Here is a 17,796-nt window from a genome sequence, read left to right as displayed (position 1 = left end):
TTCTGACAATGAAACCTCTGTCTGGCTGTATTTTTGCATCTCTTGTGCAGTTATCAAGGAAAAGGTTCGGTGTTTTGGTATATCTCTAATGTAGGTTCTATGAGTAAGTTTATTTAAAATGTTTTCTTTAATATGAGTCCTGGGCTTGTGGAGAATCTTAATACTGCCCTGCCTTATAATAACTCTTGGTAGGGATCTGTGGGGTCTGTTTGCTCTTTCCCAGCCTTCTCCTGCTCCTTTCAATAGGAGCATTTGACAAAAACAAATGCTGTATTTCAAGGCAGTTCAACTCCACTTACTCTTTTCAAAGTCAAAATGAAACCATTTTAAAGTAGGGTTTTTACTAACCAAAGCAACTCTTGCATACTTACAAACAAGAAGAAAGCAGCACATTGTTACGATGCTGTTATTGTGTCAAGATGTTAAATGCCTGTGAGTAAAAAGCTGTGTGGGACACCTTCCCAGGGCCCTGGTTACACCAGAGTGCAGAGCTTCATCAGTGCCTGCTCACCCTCCTGCACTGCCTTTGCAGCAGATGGCAAAGGAAAACTGTGGCACCCTTAGGACAAGGTCTATCGCTGAAGCCCCTAATTCTGCAGCTTGTTTTGTTGAGATCAGAGCCCTCTCTCATCACTCTGACATGTAAATGGACTTTAAAGGTAAAACAATTCCATAATAAGTCAAGAACTATTGCTGAAGATGTTGGGTAGAACAGGTGTGGCAGCGCCTGTCTTTGAGCTGGACTTGTTGATTAACTCCCTCTTGCTTCCCAAATGCCATAGTGTTCTCAAAGTGGGGCAGAATTTCCTGACTGCTGCCCTAGCAATACCTAGGGAAGCTAGCTTCTGTCTACCAAACTTTCTGTATAAATATCAATACAAAGTCTTGTATTGATACTAGCCTTCCCAAGTCCAGTTACCTTTCTAGCTATTTGCTTGTACAGATTTGAACAGATCTTTAACATTTTGAAAATATCTTCGCCTAAAATGCTCTAATTTTTCCTTACATTCCCTCATATCCTTATATAGGATAACAAGAGTTGTGCCAGGGGATCCTTCCACAGCATGCAGCTCAGCTACTGCAATAGCAATGAACACTACTCCTGTGGGAGTAACCTTGTCTCTTGCTTCATGCAAGATTTAGGCTTCAGCTTTCTGCTGAGCCTTCTTCAAAGGTGGCCAGGAAGAGCAAGGTTGCCAAACCTCACTGCAACCTTAATGGGATTCAGTCACCCAATTCCTCACAGCAGCAGTGAAATCCCACTCTCAGCTCCACGCCTTGTTCTTTGCATAATGTTCACAGCCCCATGCTGCAGCCTAGCTAGTCAGTCCCAAGGCAGCACCTTATCGTTGGCTGTATTACAGGTCTGCAATGTAGGTTGATGTGCCCAAAGAAAACACAGGAAACACATCAGATTAAAGAGGGAAATCAAGAGAAAAATCAGGTAACAACACTCATCCTCATTACCCTGAAAGAAATGAGACATAGAGAACAGAAGGAAATGAGATGGAGAAAACAGAAGGAGCCGCCACCAACTAAATAGGTCAGGTTGCCAGCATGAGGCTATTTAGACAGAGATAGCAGGAAGGGTGATCAGATATGCAAAGCTTTTGAGATGTAGATTTAAATTCCCCTGGTCAATGGCTCCAGATGTTCTCAGTGTAGCAGGGCAGAATTTTTTCCACAGTAATCCCCCTCCACAGTAATTCTCCTCCACAGTAATTCTCCTCCAACTTTCACTGAACATAAACTTTTCATGAGTGCCCTTAATATGAAGCACAGAAGTCTTCAAACTAACACCTGTTGCATCTATTTTTATAAGCTGTGGGACGGATCAGTTCTACAGGGGATTCAAGAATAAAACATATTTAGTAACCACAAAGGTTTTTTATTATATTTCTTTTAATTTCAGAACTTGGGACTGTATAGCCTATATGTGCCACCTGCTGCTGTTCCAGTTTGACATAAACCTCTCTTTGTTTTGCTCCTTTAAACTCGGTGCCAGATTCTGCTCATGCTTGTGCCCTCGTAGATTCAAAATAACTCCCTGGGCACTAATGGTGCCATTCCAGGTTCTGTCTAGTGTAAGTGAGAATAGGAGCCGGCTTTTGTCAATTCAAATTTACCCTTGATGCAACTTCATTGAGGGTGAAGGAGCTGCCATGAGGGTATTTTGGCCTCACTGCTCCATGACACTGAGTGTTTCCTGCAGGCAGCAGACGGAGTGCTGTCCAGCCAAACGCGGTGAGTGCAGCAGGTCACATACCTCTTCTAAAGCTCTGGAGCTAAACTGGGTCAGTGGAGGCACGACAGTCCACACCAGCTACAGAGGGGCCTGCGTCGTTTACGTGAAGCAAGAAAAACATGTGCAAACGCACCCATCCAAACCTGGAACTGGAACTGACAGAGGCGAAGGGAGTTCCCCGCTCTGCTCTCTCATCACATATCCTCGATAATAACCCCTGACAGAGAAAGCCTCTTCCTGGGCAGCTGTGGATTTAATTTTGGTCTTTGTCCAGCCCAAGCAGCTCAGATCTCTAAAGGAGTGGATTTTCTACACAATAGGGGTGGGATGCACCGAAGCGTGAGGAGGAGGCGGGACACCAGGTGTCTATGAATGAGCTAAGCAGGAGCCTGAAATGCCTCCGTAGCCCTCCCCTGGCCCTTGTTCTGCCCTTGGACTGTAACACGGAGCAGCACAATGAATCAGTATTAGCCCCGCTGCAGCTGCGAGAGGTCAGGCCCTGCACTTTTGTACCGGCATCTTTCATTTAGGCTCCTCGGGGACTCATTTTTAAACCGAGGAGAGGGCTAATGCTCGAGCTATCAGGGGAAATTACATCAGTTGGTGACAGGACAGGCTTTTAGGAAAGGCAGCTTGTACTTTAACCTCTCCTACCACACCCTCGGTGTGATGCTTAGGTAGCCTTTTCTGCCCTGGTCTCTTTAAAGTACCCTGTATAAAAGTCAACAGTGCAGATCTGGTCACCTATTCTGCCACTGATCCTCAGGAATGCAAAAGCTAAAAAACTTTAGAAAAGGAAATTGCTTTTGGTGGCACTTGGTGCAAAGTCCAGAGACACAAAATCTGACAGTAAAAGAGGCAGTGAGAGATGAGTACTTTTGCTAACTGCATCATAGGGGGAGTCCATATTATTTTCATTCTGGTCTACACTCCTGGCTGCTAAATATCAAGCCCTTTACTTTGGCTCTGATGCTCTACAATGCTGTCTGCTCCCTGTATTCTTTTGTTTTGTGCCTACTTTTATTGACACGGCCCAGGTTATTAACTGCAAGCTGTTTCTCCAGGGAAAATCAGGTTATCCAGCCAACCCACAAGGAAGAGATGCCTCATGCATGTGAAACCCCTCTGTCTCCAGTCTTCAGGCAATTAACAAGCAGCATTAATAAACTTCTGGGGGAGGCAGCCCTTCCTGTCTGGAATGGTGGTGGTTGTGACAGAGGCAGGAGGGAAATGCTGGTGAAGGCAACATGGCAATCATTAGCATCAGGAATAGGATATGCACTGGGGAAAACCAATCACTCTAAGCAGCAGGTACTGGATGTGGGCACTGAACACCTGGTTGCCTTCTGTTTGAGACTATGCAAATCTGAAGTACATGTAAAAAATCAGAGAAACAGCACCTGCAGAAAAATTGCAGTAGGCTAGGAAAGGAAACAGGCTGTGAAAGTTGTCATCCACCATCTGTGCTGAAAAGCAAAAATAAAAATTTTCACCACTTATATAAATTAGTATTATTCCTACCAAAGTGGAATTACACTGGCATAAAAACAAAGAAAAGTGAGGTCTCATAAGGAACAACAGTCTCTGGATTAAATCCATTACTGGTGTAAACAAATGCATTCCACAGACCTCAAAGGATCATGCCTGCTTGTACACACAGTGAATTTGGTCTATTTTCCCCAGAGGCCTTTTTCCATTTTAAGTGTAGTGTGCATGCAGATGGCCTGAGCTACAATGGGGTGTCCAGCTCTGTACTAAAACTGTCAGCTTGACTTCAGCTTGAACATAATGCTGTGCTCTGCTGTGATTATATTTTTAAAGTTATATGGGAACAATATTTCAACTCCTTGTGAACTTTGACTTTTAGATCCTCAAGCATCAAGATAAATATAAAAAGGCTTTTAATATTGATGGCTAGTGTTGACAGGATCCCTACTATAGCTGTAAAAGCAATGTGAGCGTGCATTTATACATACAGATGGGTATGTAGATATTGTCGTTTTTATACATTCATATATGAATGCTGCTGTTAGGTGTATCATGGACACACATGCACAAATGCAAAGAGTAATTAATGATTATAATAATCCCTCGGAAATTAGATTCTGCCATGTGTTTTGCCTCAATTTTTCTATCTTCCCTCAGGATCAATCTGCCCTTCTTTTCAGGAGTGCTGAACAGCCACTGCTCCTGAACACTGGCAGCCATGCATAATCACCTCCTCTGAAAACCACACTGAGCTCTCACAAGCCTGCTTATGATGAGTCCTGGTCTGTTGGTGCTTCTCTTCAAATAACGATATTCCCATTATTTGTCTGCAGTATCGTACTGGAGGATGAGTCCAATAACATACCACTGCCAGCTGCTGTTTTTGAAATGGAACCGTGCAAAGCTTCACCTCAGGTCCCTTTCATCTTATCCTGTCACGCTAAGAAATGTATTTTTGAAAACATATCTCTGTCATTAGGAATGCTGAGTCCTTCTGCTGCTTTTCCAAACAGCGGCACCTCAGGCATCTCTGGCTGGGTTGCAAGTTTGCAGGCAGGCAAACTGAATGGCCACTGAGCACCTGCTTTTTTAATTACAGAAGCATTAGCTGGTACAGAAGAAGGTTGCTTTTTATTCCTCCTGGGGTTCTTTTCACTTGGGCAGCCCCCGTGGAGGGCAGAGATACCTTTGGTCCCTGCCATTCCTGGAGATAGAAGCAGCTAATGCTGCTGTGGCACTGCAAAAGGTCAGTGATGAACACAAGCCTCAGTGTCCTGCTTTCTGGCCAGAAAATGAGTGGGGATCATGGGCTGAGACCTACTGACACCCACAACTGATGAACGCAGCAATTAAAGGGGGACATGATAGCTGAGAGGAGAATTACACCACATGCCTTTCTAGGGCTAATCACCAGAGAGACAACAGTTTTGCTCCTGCATTCAAACCTGCTGAAATCTATTTTACACAGATACAGCCTGATAATCTGGCCCCAGGAGCAGTAGTTTCAGTCTTTCCATGAGCCAGATTTGCGGGTTTAAAAAAAAACTGTGATCAGGACAATGCCAGTGGCTTGGGCTCCTAAGGCAGACGCTTTGCTCCTAAGGACTGTGTTGGGAGCCAGGTTTTACAAGGGACATCCCAGGAGATCCCTTTCCCTGGAAGTCTCTTTGTAGTGGGGGTGAGCCTGAGCAACTAAGCTGTTATAGGCCTCTTTCCATCATATGAAGACTCAAGGCAAAGGAACCCTCCTTTAGTAGCAACCGTAAAGGTAGAGCAGCAACAGCTTAAGACATATGAAAGAGTTTCTCTGATCACTTATCACTGGCAAAGGGCAATTTTATATCAGGGGTCTTTCATGGCAGCAGGAATCAGCCCCCCTATCTATTTGTGATCATACACCCTTCATAATTTTTCAAATCTGATTTATAAATTCACATAGATTTTTTTTTTTTTCAGGAGAAGAAAGGTAAACTGCTAAAAAAAGGTGCTGCACGATCTTGCCCACCACTGATTCCTGATACCATTTCCCAGTGGAAAAAAAACCTCTTAAAGAAAGACCTGTCTCTCACTCTGTGCCTGTAGCACTCCTAATACATCCCAGTCCTGGTTTTCACAGCTCAAGACATCTGCTCACTCACACAAAAACCAGATAAGCATTAAGGTTTTGTCAGTCTTCTGACAACTTTGAGTTCAACATACCTAATACCATCTTCACGCACACTCTGGCCAGCTTCAGTGATGCCAATCCCAGTTTACATCCAGCTTTACAGACAGAAAATAATATTTACTACTTACAAGACTGTAAAGTAGTTGGAAAATGTTGCTGTGAGGCACTGCTGGGGCTGGTTTTGCAGACAGATTTTTTCCCAGTGATGCTCAACCACTTGGTGGTGCTACAGAAAGGGTCTGCTTTGCTTTCTAAAGCAAAGCAGGTTTCTTCTCTTTCATCAGCAGTAACCAGAGATCACATGAGATAAAGCTGTGGCAAGAAGCACCTTTCTTCCTTTCTGTTTTCTCATTTGAGTACTGTTATTGCAACGGTCAGGTTGAAATCTTAGAAATCCAGCTATTGTATTTCTCCAGAGAATGTGTGTGTAAAGTTACAACCTCAGCCAATTCATTTCCCTCTGTTGGACATTTGATCTACATATTTCCAATGGAGCTGAAAATTGGCAGAGTTGGTGTCCTGGGAGAATTCACCCATTTAAAAATGAATGTGCCCCACACTATGCTTGCTTTTCTTGATCATCCAGTTCTAATTTTTCTTTTTCTCTGTCATGAACGCTGGCAGGAATCAAGCAGATTTCACGTCCAAGAGCTCACAGTACCACAGAGCAGAGGATGTGTGTCACTTGGTGTAAAACCAGAGAGAGCTGGGCAATTCCTTCATCTCCTTGGAATACCCCAGGCATACTTGTAGGTGCCAGCTGGTACACAGGGATGAAAGGTGAAACCCTTATTTTTTATCAAGCCAGGTGATGAAAACCCTGATGGAACAAAGGTATTGAGCTTTGTGTCTAGGTTCTAAGGGAGGAAATGTCCTCTTCTGCATCTGTCCCAACAAGTGACAGTGGGCTGGGAACTGAGGGCAGGGAACAGAAGGATGGGACAGAAGACTTCAGACAGTATCATGATGAGGGGGGATGGATATGGAGGGAGAAGATGAGTAATTTCCAGCTGTTTTGCAGCAGCATCTGGCTTATTCTAGGCAGTGTAACTGGTCTCATCTTCATAAGCTTCAGTGCTGGCAAAGGCAGCCCTCACAGAGATTAGCATGAGCTGAAGTAAAGTGAGAAGGATTTGGTCTTGCTAAAGCAATGGTAAGTATGCAGAGGTCACGTTGCTCCTCTTACTGAATTTGAGTACTTTTTTCATCTTAGTAACAGACCTTCAAACATGCTCTTTGAAAATAACTGTCCTGTTCCATTAAAAATAAATGTTTCTTTCTTATAATACAATTAGTGTCAGCAAAGCATTCTGCAGATCCAAGAAGATTTATTTCTGCATAATTCTTGGGAGGCAGGAAAGAGTATTCTAGTTCTTTAGGAGAGATAAGGAGACACAAGTTTAAAAGTGTTTTTAGGCCCTGGGCCAGATTTTCTGATTGGCCATAGACCAAGGGGGAGATGGAGGCACCTCAAAGCTCTGTGGATTTGCTGGGGAGGGTGGCTCTTTCCTACTGCTAACATTGCCCAAATTGTTGTGCACTTTGCATTGACACAGGCAAGCTGGTGGCATCAATGTGTTGCCTTGCTTCTCCCTGGGGAGTTGGGACTGAATCTTAAGCTTATGTGTTATCTTTCTGGGGTTGTTGAACTGTGACTGTCTGTGGTTTCAATGCAGGCTGGAGAAGCCAGGGAGTGGCTGTCATGTGGACCAGCTAGCATCAGCTCCAAAGAAAATGACCTGTCAGCATGGCAAAAACATGTTCTCCCACCCTTAAATCCCTCCACCCCAGGCCTGACACTCACCCTGCTGTGGGCCCAGCAATGAGGACAGTGCTGGAGTCAGAGGGGCTGTCACTCTTGGATGAAAATGCACGAGGGTGCTGGCATCCTCTGCTCCCCTATACCCACTATGGGGATTTTAGAAATTTGCAGTTCCCTTTATGCTGCATGAGAAGCACAAAGAAAACACAGAGAGTCACAAAACCTTCCCTGTCACAATTCCCTAGCCAGCAAAATGAAATTTTCATGCATAATGAGGCTTTGATCAAGTTTGTCACTTAACCAATTTGCTACTGATTTAAAGAGTCCTCTCTGCGAGCAAACAGGCATGAAAAAATGTGATTTTTAAAAGATCTAATAGAAAATTATATTTGGTTCTTGGGCAACTATACACAAACAGATTCATTTTCCATTTGACTATCCTTTGTAGTTCGCTGCCTGAGAATTCTGGGTATGTCTTTTTCTGTGAAAGTCATTCTGGATGGTTGGTACACATCCTAAAGGCATAATATTCTGTTTACATCTTTCTAATCACTTGCCATAAAATTATGATCTTGCCATTAACATTTTTTTTATTATTTGACCTAGTTTTTTTTACAAGTCATAGAAAACACTATTTTCTAAAGCCAGGAAGTGGCTGCAGACAAATGAAAAGTAAACAAAATAAAGCTAAAGGAAGCTGGCAGTCTCCGTGCTGAATCTATTTTCTAATTTAGTATTGTTTTGACTTTGACAAATTAATGATCAGTGAAGGAAAAATACAGAGAGTCTTACAGCTATGAACTCCAGTATTTCAGTGGGAATTTAAAGGGAGGAGGGGAGGACAAGATGATTTCTCCATGTCAGGTTGTATCCCTAGCATGGAGCCTGTGGCAAGAGCGTGAAGTTGTCCCCTGACTTCTAGAACACCTCCAGTGGGGGAAAGCACTGCCTTTGGAGAAGGCATAATTCAGTCCTTTTTCCCCTTGGTCTGTGGAGGGCAAGGAGGTTACCAGTCAGCCTGTAGCACCTGTAGGCAAAGAGGGTATAGAGAGCCATGTTGCTGTCTAGCCCTACAGATTTGTCTCCCAACAGGACTCAGGTGGCAAACAACGCCCATTTGCCCACTCGATTTGAACCTCACACCCACACTGCCAAGGGAAGTGATGCCTGTTATAAGTTAAATATAACAAAGGATGTTCTGTCTGATGGGGTTCATTGTAAGTCATACCATGGTAATGTCATGGGGTCTGTTTTTGGAAACTGGGCAGCATTTGCTGTCAATATCCCTGATATCTGCCAGTCAGTGATAGTCTTATGGAAAGGTTTGTTCAGGTGTATCCAAATGTAGGAACACCCGGTAACTCACTGGTGTCATATCCAATGTGACTTTTAAGAAAACATCTCACACTTTATCTTCTTCGCTCTAAAATTGATGTATATTTAAGAAAAAAACCCCAACTTTTATCTATGTCTTTTTTATTTCCTATGTTATTAGAGCAGCTTTAACCTTATATTTCCAATAAAACTGATTATGCATCAAATAGCAGCATGAAAAGAGCGATACAATCTATACACAGATCAACAAACCTCAACATCAAAACAAAAATCTTGTGCAAAACATACTCTTGGTTTTCTACACAAAAGCCACAACTCAGGCTAATACCTCTCTCCTTGTAGGAGCTACCCACTGGCTGTGATATCTCCATTCAATCAGACTGGGCAGGAAATCCCAGAGTCCTGGAGTGATGTATCTGCCCCATCTCATCCATGAGTCATCCAGGATGAAGGGGTCACAGTGGCAAAAGTTCATGCTTACCCATTATGTTCCCACACAAACATCTCTGAGCGAAGGCCCTGAGGCACGCAGCTCCCCGGCGCAGCCCCCAGCAGGATCACACCCATTCCGTCACCACCTCGGCTGCATTTCCCTCCCCTCTCTCTGCCCCAAACCCCCCCAAACCAGCAGTGACTGCACAGCTCCACCCTTTTCCGCCACAACCCGCAAGCACCACTGAACACCACCTATGTTTACAGGATAAGGGCCTGTGGCTTCACCCCCAAAACCCAACAGGAAGACACCTCGCCCGCCTGCACTGTTGCACCGGGCGAGGTGGGGCTGGAGGAATTGAGTGATGGTGGTTGGGGATGACCATTCGTGGTGATGCTTTGGAGCAGCTGGTGTGTACGAGCTTTGCCCAGAGCAGATGTTCCCACTGTGGGAGCTGGCGGTGGGCAAAAGAGGCTGGGTGCAGATCTGGCTGCCTGCACACAGCCTAAAGGGCTGATGGTGGAAAGTGATGCCCTCAGACAGTCTCTCAAAATAAGGGCAAAAAACCAGAAACAGCGGAAGGGATGGAACTGAGGACAACGAAGGGAAGTGATGAGAGGAGGGAAGTGTGCTGCTGAATGACTAAGATATGTTTTAAATGTCTTTTTTTTGCAGTTTGTGTTGTTGGAATGTGCAATCCACTGGCGATTACCCAATGCAATTCTCTGCTCTAGTGTTGCAACTTGTATGTGAATTTTAATCCTGAAAGGATTAATGTGCAGGGAGAGGGAGGGAGCTGCTAATTTGGATTGTATTGCTAATATATTTAATACAATTAATATAAAGCAACACCACAGAGTTTTACTGAAAGAACATTTAAACTAAATGAGAAATAGGAAAGCAACAGAAGAAAGTATTGTGTGTGCTCAATCCTTGTCAAAGCTGGGCAACAGAAAAGATGCTGAGCCTCAACTACTATATTTCAGTTTTTGGGTTGTTTCTTCTCACTTCTTTGGTTTTGAGGGCCCCAGTTTAGCAATAACAGTGGGGAGTTTTGAGGAAATGTTGAGCGTAGAAAAGCAGGTTTTTTATGGGTAAAATCATGTGACATAAGCATACAGGCACACGTGCACATGTAATCTGGAGATGTAAATTGAGCAGGTGATTGCTATCCTATGTGCTATGGATATCCCAATAAAACATATCAAGCAGCAGAAGAAATGGAACAGTATTACAGGTAAAAATTATAACACATTAACTGTCTAAGTGCTCAGGGAAACCCAGAAAAACAAAAGCTTGAGGCTTGGAAATGGAATTTTAAAAGGTATTTTATGGACATACAGCTCCTCTCCTATTCAAAGTCTTATAGTCTTATGAAGAACCCCAGTCTCAATTCTAGAGTCCTCTCCAAAAGGGCATTACAAGTATTCCTCACTTTCTTCACTGCTCATAAAGCTCTATAATGGGTCCAGGATCCAGATTCAGAGGGTTTAATTTCACTTAAGTCTTTATTCTTCCTACTGCATGGACATCTCTAAGAGTCCTAGCATCAATCAAAGAACAAGAGGAGACACATGAACTTAAGTGGATGTTATAACCTCCTAATGTGGGCCCTGTCAGTGATCGTTACTTGACTGAAGTATAGTTTTAATAGTGAATGGACATCTCTGGATGCAAACAAGACACACCTCAAAAGACCACTACTTGTCAAGGCAAAGTTTTTTTATATGGCTCACTACAGAGAAAATCAGGAGTTTTACAGTCTTAATTCTAAACTTTCTCGATAACTGCAATTTTCATAAAGCATGCAATTACAAGGATTGGATGTGATCTGCCAGGGTAGATAATATACAGATTCCTGCCACAGCAACCAGATGGATGCCAGCTGTCTCTGCCAGCACTGCTTTCTAAAGGATAATTCCTATCCTTGAGTGGAATACATTAACATGCTTTCACATCATCAGATCAGAAACCTCTGTCTCTCAGCAGGTACTTAACACAGAAGAGACAGTTCCATTGAGAGAATGTCCTCCAGTTTCACATGCCAGTATGTTCCAATGATTTCAGTCATGTTGTCCTTAGATCTGCAGTCTGGACTGCGCTGAACACTAAAGCTTGGTCCAGCAAATGCTAACACCCACACTTAGCTTGATCATCAAGCATGAGCAGTCAAAGCAACTTGACTTAAATATGGTTGTTTTTCTCCATGTACAGATTATAGAGCTCAGTAGAGAGGACTGAAACCTAAGGAAGCAGCATATTAGAATCCAAGAACACATGTCTATTGCATCCAGGAATCCATTTAGTACTCATTTCTCCTCTTTCCTCTATTTTACACTGTAGGGAACAGTCAAGAAACATATTTCAGCTCTTCAACAGCCCCCAGAAGCTGATCTCTGTCAGGGTGGTAACAACACTGTTAAACAACTCACAAACACTGGAGAATTCTGAAGAGCTAAAGGTCTGAGTACAGAAGATACCATCTCACCAAGCTGCCATATGCATAATCCTTGCACAGAGAGTACCTGGCCTCAGTTGGTAAATTAAATATTTAATCAAGTATCTTTGAAATCATGTTTTGCTTTTATTTAGCTCAATATATGTAACGAATTATCATCAGCTCTATGAAACTCATGTCTCATTACAGAAGCTATCAATTTCTTGAGGAGCCCTAAATATTTGACTGAGTTCTATTAAGCCAATGGTCTTTTTTATCCTGAGTGTCTCTATGCCAGATAGAAAATAAGTTCTGCTGTTTTGAAAGTTCATAGCAAAATTAATCCTAAAGATGCACTGAAATTTATAATTTTTTACTGCTTGCATGTTGCAATCTTTTAAGATCATTTTCCAATCCACACTGACTTTACGAAGGTAAGCCTACTGAAATCAATGGCTTTTTGTTATTATTGTGATAATCTGTATAGTTTAGATTTGGCACAACAGAGCCTCCAAAACTGTTCTGAAAATTAGAGCCTAATCCTATTTCCTTTGAAGCTGGCTAGCAGAAGTCTGATGGTTTCAATGGAAGGGTAATTCCTTTTTGTGAATAAGGAAAAGCAGTTATGTAAAATAATACTGTCAGAAATGAAGAATTCCGTAGTGGTATTTATAAACTCAAAGAACTGAAATACTCACCAAATGTGGATCTCAGAAACAATGAAACACTACATGTTTTACACAGACTTGCTAAAAATTGAAAGGAAGCATCTCTGTATGTTGGTGATACATTCAAACATATGTATACTTCTGTATTTATCATTATTTTCAATTACCATTGCTATTACACATGAGCACAGAGAGTTTCTTTTGTCCAGTTTCAATTTACATATCTGATTTGCTCAATGCTCACTGGCTTCACTTTTAAGGGCATGGAAATTTAAAAGGAAAAGTGGTATTTCTAATGCTACATAGTACCTGTGCTAATTCCATTACAAAATCAGAAGTTTTAATTTTGGAGTTTCTGGTAATTTATTATGCTGTCTATCTCTCTAATCACAATCCAATATATAGCAATGATTTATGACATATTTCCTTGAAACTGATGATTTCCATGAAAATGATGATGTATGTTTCCAAGCAGCTAGAAGGGCCCACTCTTGGGGATATTAACAATGCTCATGAGTACAACACAATGAAACCTATTTCCATCATGGGCATTCATGCTTTTCTGCTATTCAAGAGGTATAAAGGACCTGAATGCAGGCTATACTGAGTTTCAGCCTGAAGGGAGCTTCCAGACCGTCTGACAACCATAGCTGGACACTTCCCTGCTGCCTCTGGGGGGCTCCTGTCGGTCCTGAGCTGCTCCTGCAGCACGGTCAGCTGGCACAGGTCAGAGCAGGAGCCGGGCTGCTCTTCTCTTTGGTAGGACTAGGGCTTGCACTGGACATGCAAAACCTCCAGGCCGTTGTCACTATTACCTTGACAGACTGCGCACCCCTGACACCCAGCAGGACTGGGACTCTGATTTAATCTACTTAAGTGAAGTTGCGCAGAGGTGAGCACATGCCAGGACAATTTTTCACTTCTCTTGGCAGTCCAAGGGCACCCTTCCAGTTCCCTGTGTTGCCAGCCCCTCTCCTAGGTCCCTCCTGCCTCTTGCTGCTGCTGCATTCCCACCCCGTGCCAGTCCTTGCTTGCAGAAGGTCTGTCCCACATTTCTACACTCTCACGTTTGAGGCACTCCCTCAAGTGTGAGAAGAGCTGTGTAAGTGGGTTTCAGACTGGGGGCATGGAAGTCAGCCAGGGCAGTAGCAGATGTCCCTCTGTCCCTCCCCTGCACGCTCAGGTAGCCCAGGCATTGCATTATTCTGTGCCAGCTGCAGGGAATGCAACAGCACTTCAGAACATCAAAATAAAACAATAACACCCAAGCTACAAATACCATCTGGCCCCTTACAAAGAGAAGGCCACAGAATTTTTGTGCTTTCCACATTTAAGAAAAAGGAAGGGGCAAATGTGTGGGGGTTTTTTTGTTTGTTTGGTTGGTTTTTTTAATACAAACAGGATGAAGCTTTCCTTACCTTTCCTGCTTTGGAATAGCCACTTTCTGGTGCATTCTGTAAAACAGATATTAAATTTCATGCTCTCAGACACCAATATCAGGCTTCCTAAGATCAAGAAGCCAACACAGGAGATGTTTCTTCTGACTGCTGCAAGATCTTTTCTGTCTTCAACCCTTGTGGCATGCTGCTGGCTCCTGCCAGAAACAGAGTACTGCATTAGGCTGACTTGCCTTGAGCCAGCTGGACACTTTTGCTGGTCCTAAAATGAAGGTGTATTGATGTAATTACAGAGAAATTTCTGGTTTCAAGTTCAAGTCAGAGAAGCTAAGGCTGCAACCTCAGGGCAGACTGTTCACAGTCTCAGGAAGAAACCTTGCAGAAGTCCAGCTTTACACACAGGCCTGGTGAGTTAGAGGAACCAATGAGAACCCTCACCGAAGCTGGTGCCTGGGTATCACCCCATCACCTTGACATTCCAGAGGCAGTTACCTTTGACAAACCTAAGCCTTTGCAGGAGCCAGCCAGTAAAACTCTGAGCAGAAGAATCAGCTTCTGTGCTAACACTGCCCCAGCAAACCAGAGGGATGGGGCTGTTGGCTCCTGAAGTTCTGTGCCTTGACAATCCTCTGACCACAAAGTGCAACCCAAGATTTCAAAAGGTCTGTGTGTTGTCTTTGCAGAGCAGACAATGCCAGCTGTAATCTGCATCTTAAGAACAGCCAGTGGGGAAGAGACACTGAACCAGGATTCTCACTTGAAAGCTTTTGTGTTGGTCCAGAACAGTGACCATAGTGGAAAATGCCAGAATGATTCCACCCCATGCAAATTTCCCACTTCTGCTACAAGTGACCATCTGCCTTCCCTAGCCATGCACTTAGGGACGGCTTCTTTTCTAAAGCGATCATGTGATTCGTCTCAACCTTGGCAACAATTTGTATGTCAGTATTTAAGTTTTCAAGCTGTCTTTGTGAAAGAAATAACCCTTACTTTAAAATGAAGAAAGCGCAAAACCGACGCATTCTTTTTATTTCAAAGATCCCGAAAGCAGAGACGAGGTGTTCCTCAGCTCTTGGCGCAAATTTGCAGTCAACCACTGCAGACTGGGCCCAGGAAGGTTTCTCACCAGCAAAAACCTTGTGGAGCAGACAAATACTGCCTGCCCATGCCAAGGACAGGCGGCACCTGGGTGTGTCTGAGTTTTTCTGCCAGCTCCACCAACATGGAAACCCTACAGGAAACCCTCGCCCGCTTGGTGAATGGGAAAAATTAGACGTTTTCTGGAAAAACTTTCCACACCTAAATTTGGTGCAGGCTCGGCTCGAGCCCGTGCCCGCCGTCCGTGCAGGTGCACACGCCAGTCCCGCGGGGCCGGGGCCGCTGCTCCGCCTCGCCTCAGCCCGGCCCGGCGGGGCCCAGGGGCTCAGCCCGGGCCCGCGGCGGCGCGGGGCTCGGCCCCGCTGAGGCGCCTTCCAGAGCCCCGCTCTCCCCGGCGCACAAAGGAGCGTCCGCAGCACCGATCCCTGCGGCTGCCGCCCCCGCCAGCCCCGCGGCTCTCGGGGCGGGGCGGCCCGGGCGGAGGGGCCGTCCCTCGCCGGTGCCGCCGCCGGGGCGGGCGGCGGGGAGGGGGCGGAGAGCGGGGCCGCCGCCACCGCCCCCCGGCCCGCCCCGCCCGCCGCGCCCCGTGGTGCCGGCGCGGGCGCGGGGCCGAGGCAGAGGCGGCGAGGCCGGCGGGGCGCTCACACCGCGCCCGCCGCCGCCGGGCATGGAGGGCGCCGAGGCGGCCGCCCGCGGCAGCAGCAGCTCCAGCCCCGCGCAGCCCCGCTGCTCCTCCTGCGGGCCCGGCCCGCCCGGCGGCGGCGGCGAGGCGGCAGCGGCGGCGGCGGCGGCCATGGAGGAGCCGGTCGGGGCGGCTCCGTCCCCGGAGGTAACGGCGGCGAGGAAGCAGCAGGGGGTGAAACGGCATCACCACAAGCACAATCTGAAGCATCGCTACGAGCTGCAGGAGACCTTGGGCAAAGGCACCTATGGCAAAGTGAAGCGGGCCATCGAGAGGTTCTCTGGCAGAGTGGTAAGGCAGGCGGAGCGGCTTCTCTCTGCCCCTTTCTCTTATATATACAGGTATATGTACGCTCAGATTCCAGCGCCGGTTTGGGACCGGAGCCGGCTGGGTGCATCCCCTCCGGAGCCCCGTCCTGTGCGGGGCAGGCGGGTTGTGGCAAGGCGGGGACCCGCTCAGCATCCCAGCCGTGCCGGCGGTCCGGGGCTTTGTTCAGAGTGCAGCCCTGCAGAGAGACTTTCGTCTGGGAGGAGTGGCGGAGGTACTGTTGTATCGCATTTTGAAGGGATGTGTTATTATTGGAAAAACAGGGTGGCTTATTGTTTTTCTTCTGTGTTTTTTTACATGCGGGTCCACTGTGAACAGTTTTTTTCCCCAGTGGAAATTCATGTTTTGGAGAAACCTGTCACATCCCCTGGCTAACCAACACTGCTCACAAAGTACTGTCAGAAGGTTTGCTTCTCTGGTTAAAAATGCCGTGATTCGGTCATACTTTTGTGACCTGAACTTTGCTGACACCTAAAAAAATTGCAGGGACTGCAACCCACCCAATTGGTTTTTACGATGCGTTTCACCGCTCAGCGGTGCCGGCTGGCTGGAGACTTCAAGCAGTCCGGGGGTTGTCCAGCAATAACTCAGCTTCAGCATTTCCTCACTGCTGCAGCGCTCCAGCCGGGCGCAGAAATGCAACTAAAGCAATGTACACATTAGTCAGAATTATTGTCATTTTTCCTTCCCAGAAATACGTAACTATCCACAGAGGGCAGGCGAATGAGAGGCAGGCGTTGTGTTAAAGAAATAGGTGATTTTCTGCAGAGGTCTTTGTCCTGAAGTACACTAACTGAGTTTTCACTAGATTTCATCTGAAAGCAAGGCATTTCCTTGGTGACGTTACATTTATCTTTCCCTTTCGGTTGCTGGGGAGCTCAACACGCACCCAGAGGCAGAAGGATCTGTAAAACAGAAAATGAAATTTCAGATGCTATGACTTTAATAAGGAACACTTACTTTGCAACTGAATATCTTTGTGTCGACAGTGAAAATGAGAGTTCCAGCCAAGTTGTAGAGTCATATCATATATGCTTTCAGTTTATTAGCTCATTTGGAGGCTGACTAAAGAGAAACCAGAGATGGACATCTCTGCACATGCTCACTCTAAGTCCATGATTTTTAAAGTTTGCTGTCTTGGCTGTTTTACAACTTCAGTCTAACAAAAGCTTCAGGGCTATATTATATGCTAACTCTTCTTTTAAAAGTAGATTAGTTTTGAGTTGCATTATAAAATGTAGTGAATGAGCAAGTAAGTTGAAAACATCTATTTTCAAGGAGTTGAGAAATTAACAAAAAAAGGTGACAGTAATGTACCATGAGATTTGGCTTTGGAAAGAACCCTCACAGAGAAAAGGATGTAGAGTAGATGTGTGTCTCATCTAACTCAACAACACACTAGGTCTTTCCATATTTTGCTAACTGTTAAGCTCTTCAGCTGCACAGCTAAAGGATACTTTGATGTTATAGTCTGAAATGAATTTATATGGAAAATGCCATCTTGAAATGGAGAGTGTGAAAATCAGATTACCTATGCAATCTTAAATGTAACAAAAATGTAACATTCACTGTATCAGCTGGCATGTAGAAGCTGAACAAGTCCTTACCAGGGTGTGAGTTTTTTACTGGAGTAATGCAAGCCTTGGCGTGTGGCACTTTGTAATTATTAACTAGTCTGCAGGCGAGTTCTGGTGTAACGTGTCTATTTGAACTGTAACATCTGTGAGTGTATGTAAAATATCCACACTTTGTCTGCT

At 45.0% G+C, this 17,796-nt stretch overlaps 1 protein-coding gene across 1 annotated transcript in view; it reads left to right on the top strand.

The window, feature by feature from the left end:
* The first annotated feature begins 15,634 nt into the window (after positions 1 to 15,634).
* The window catches only part of LOC131593134 (NUAK family SNF1-like kinase 1), a 45,058-nt gene continuing 42,896 nt past the window's right edge, over positions 15,635 to 17,796 (top strand). Inside the window, exon 1 of the mRNA XM_058865391.1 lies at positions 15,635 to 16,003. Coding sequence (XP_058721374.1) covers positions 15,698 to 16,003 — 306 coding nt within the window. The 5' untranslated portion in view covers positions 15,635 to 15,697. The remainder of the gene's footprint in view (positions 16,004 to 17,796) is intronic.

The sequence above is a fragment of the Poecile atricapillus genome, chromosome Z (genome assembly GCF_030490865.1).
Source record: "Poecile atricapillus isolate bPoeAtr1 chromosome Z, bPoeAtr1.hap1, whole genome shotgun sequence".
Taxonomy (NCBI): Eukaryota; Metazoa; Chordata; class Aves; order Passeriformes; family Paridae; genus Poecile; species Poecile atricapillus.
This window is presented reverse-complemented; position numbering and strand designations above follow the sequence as displayed.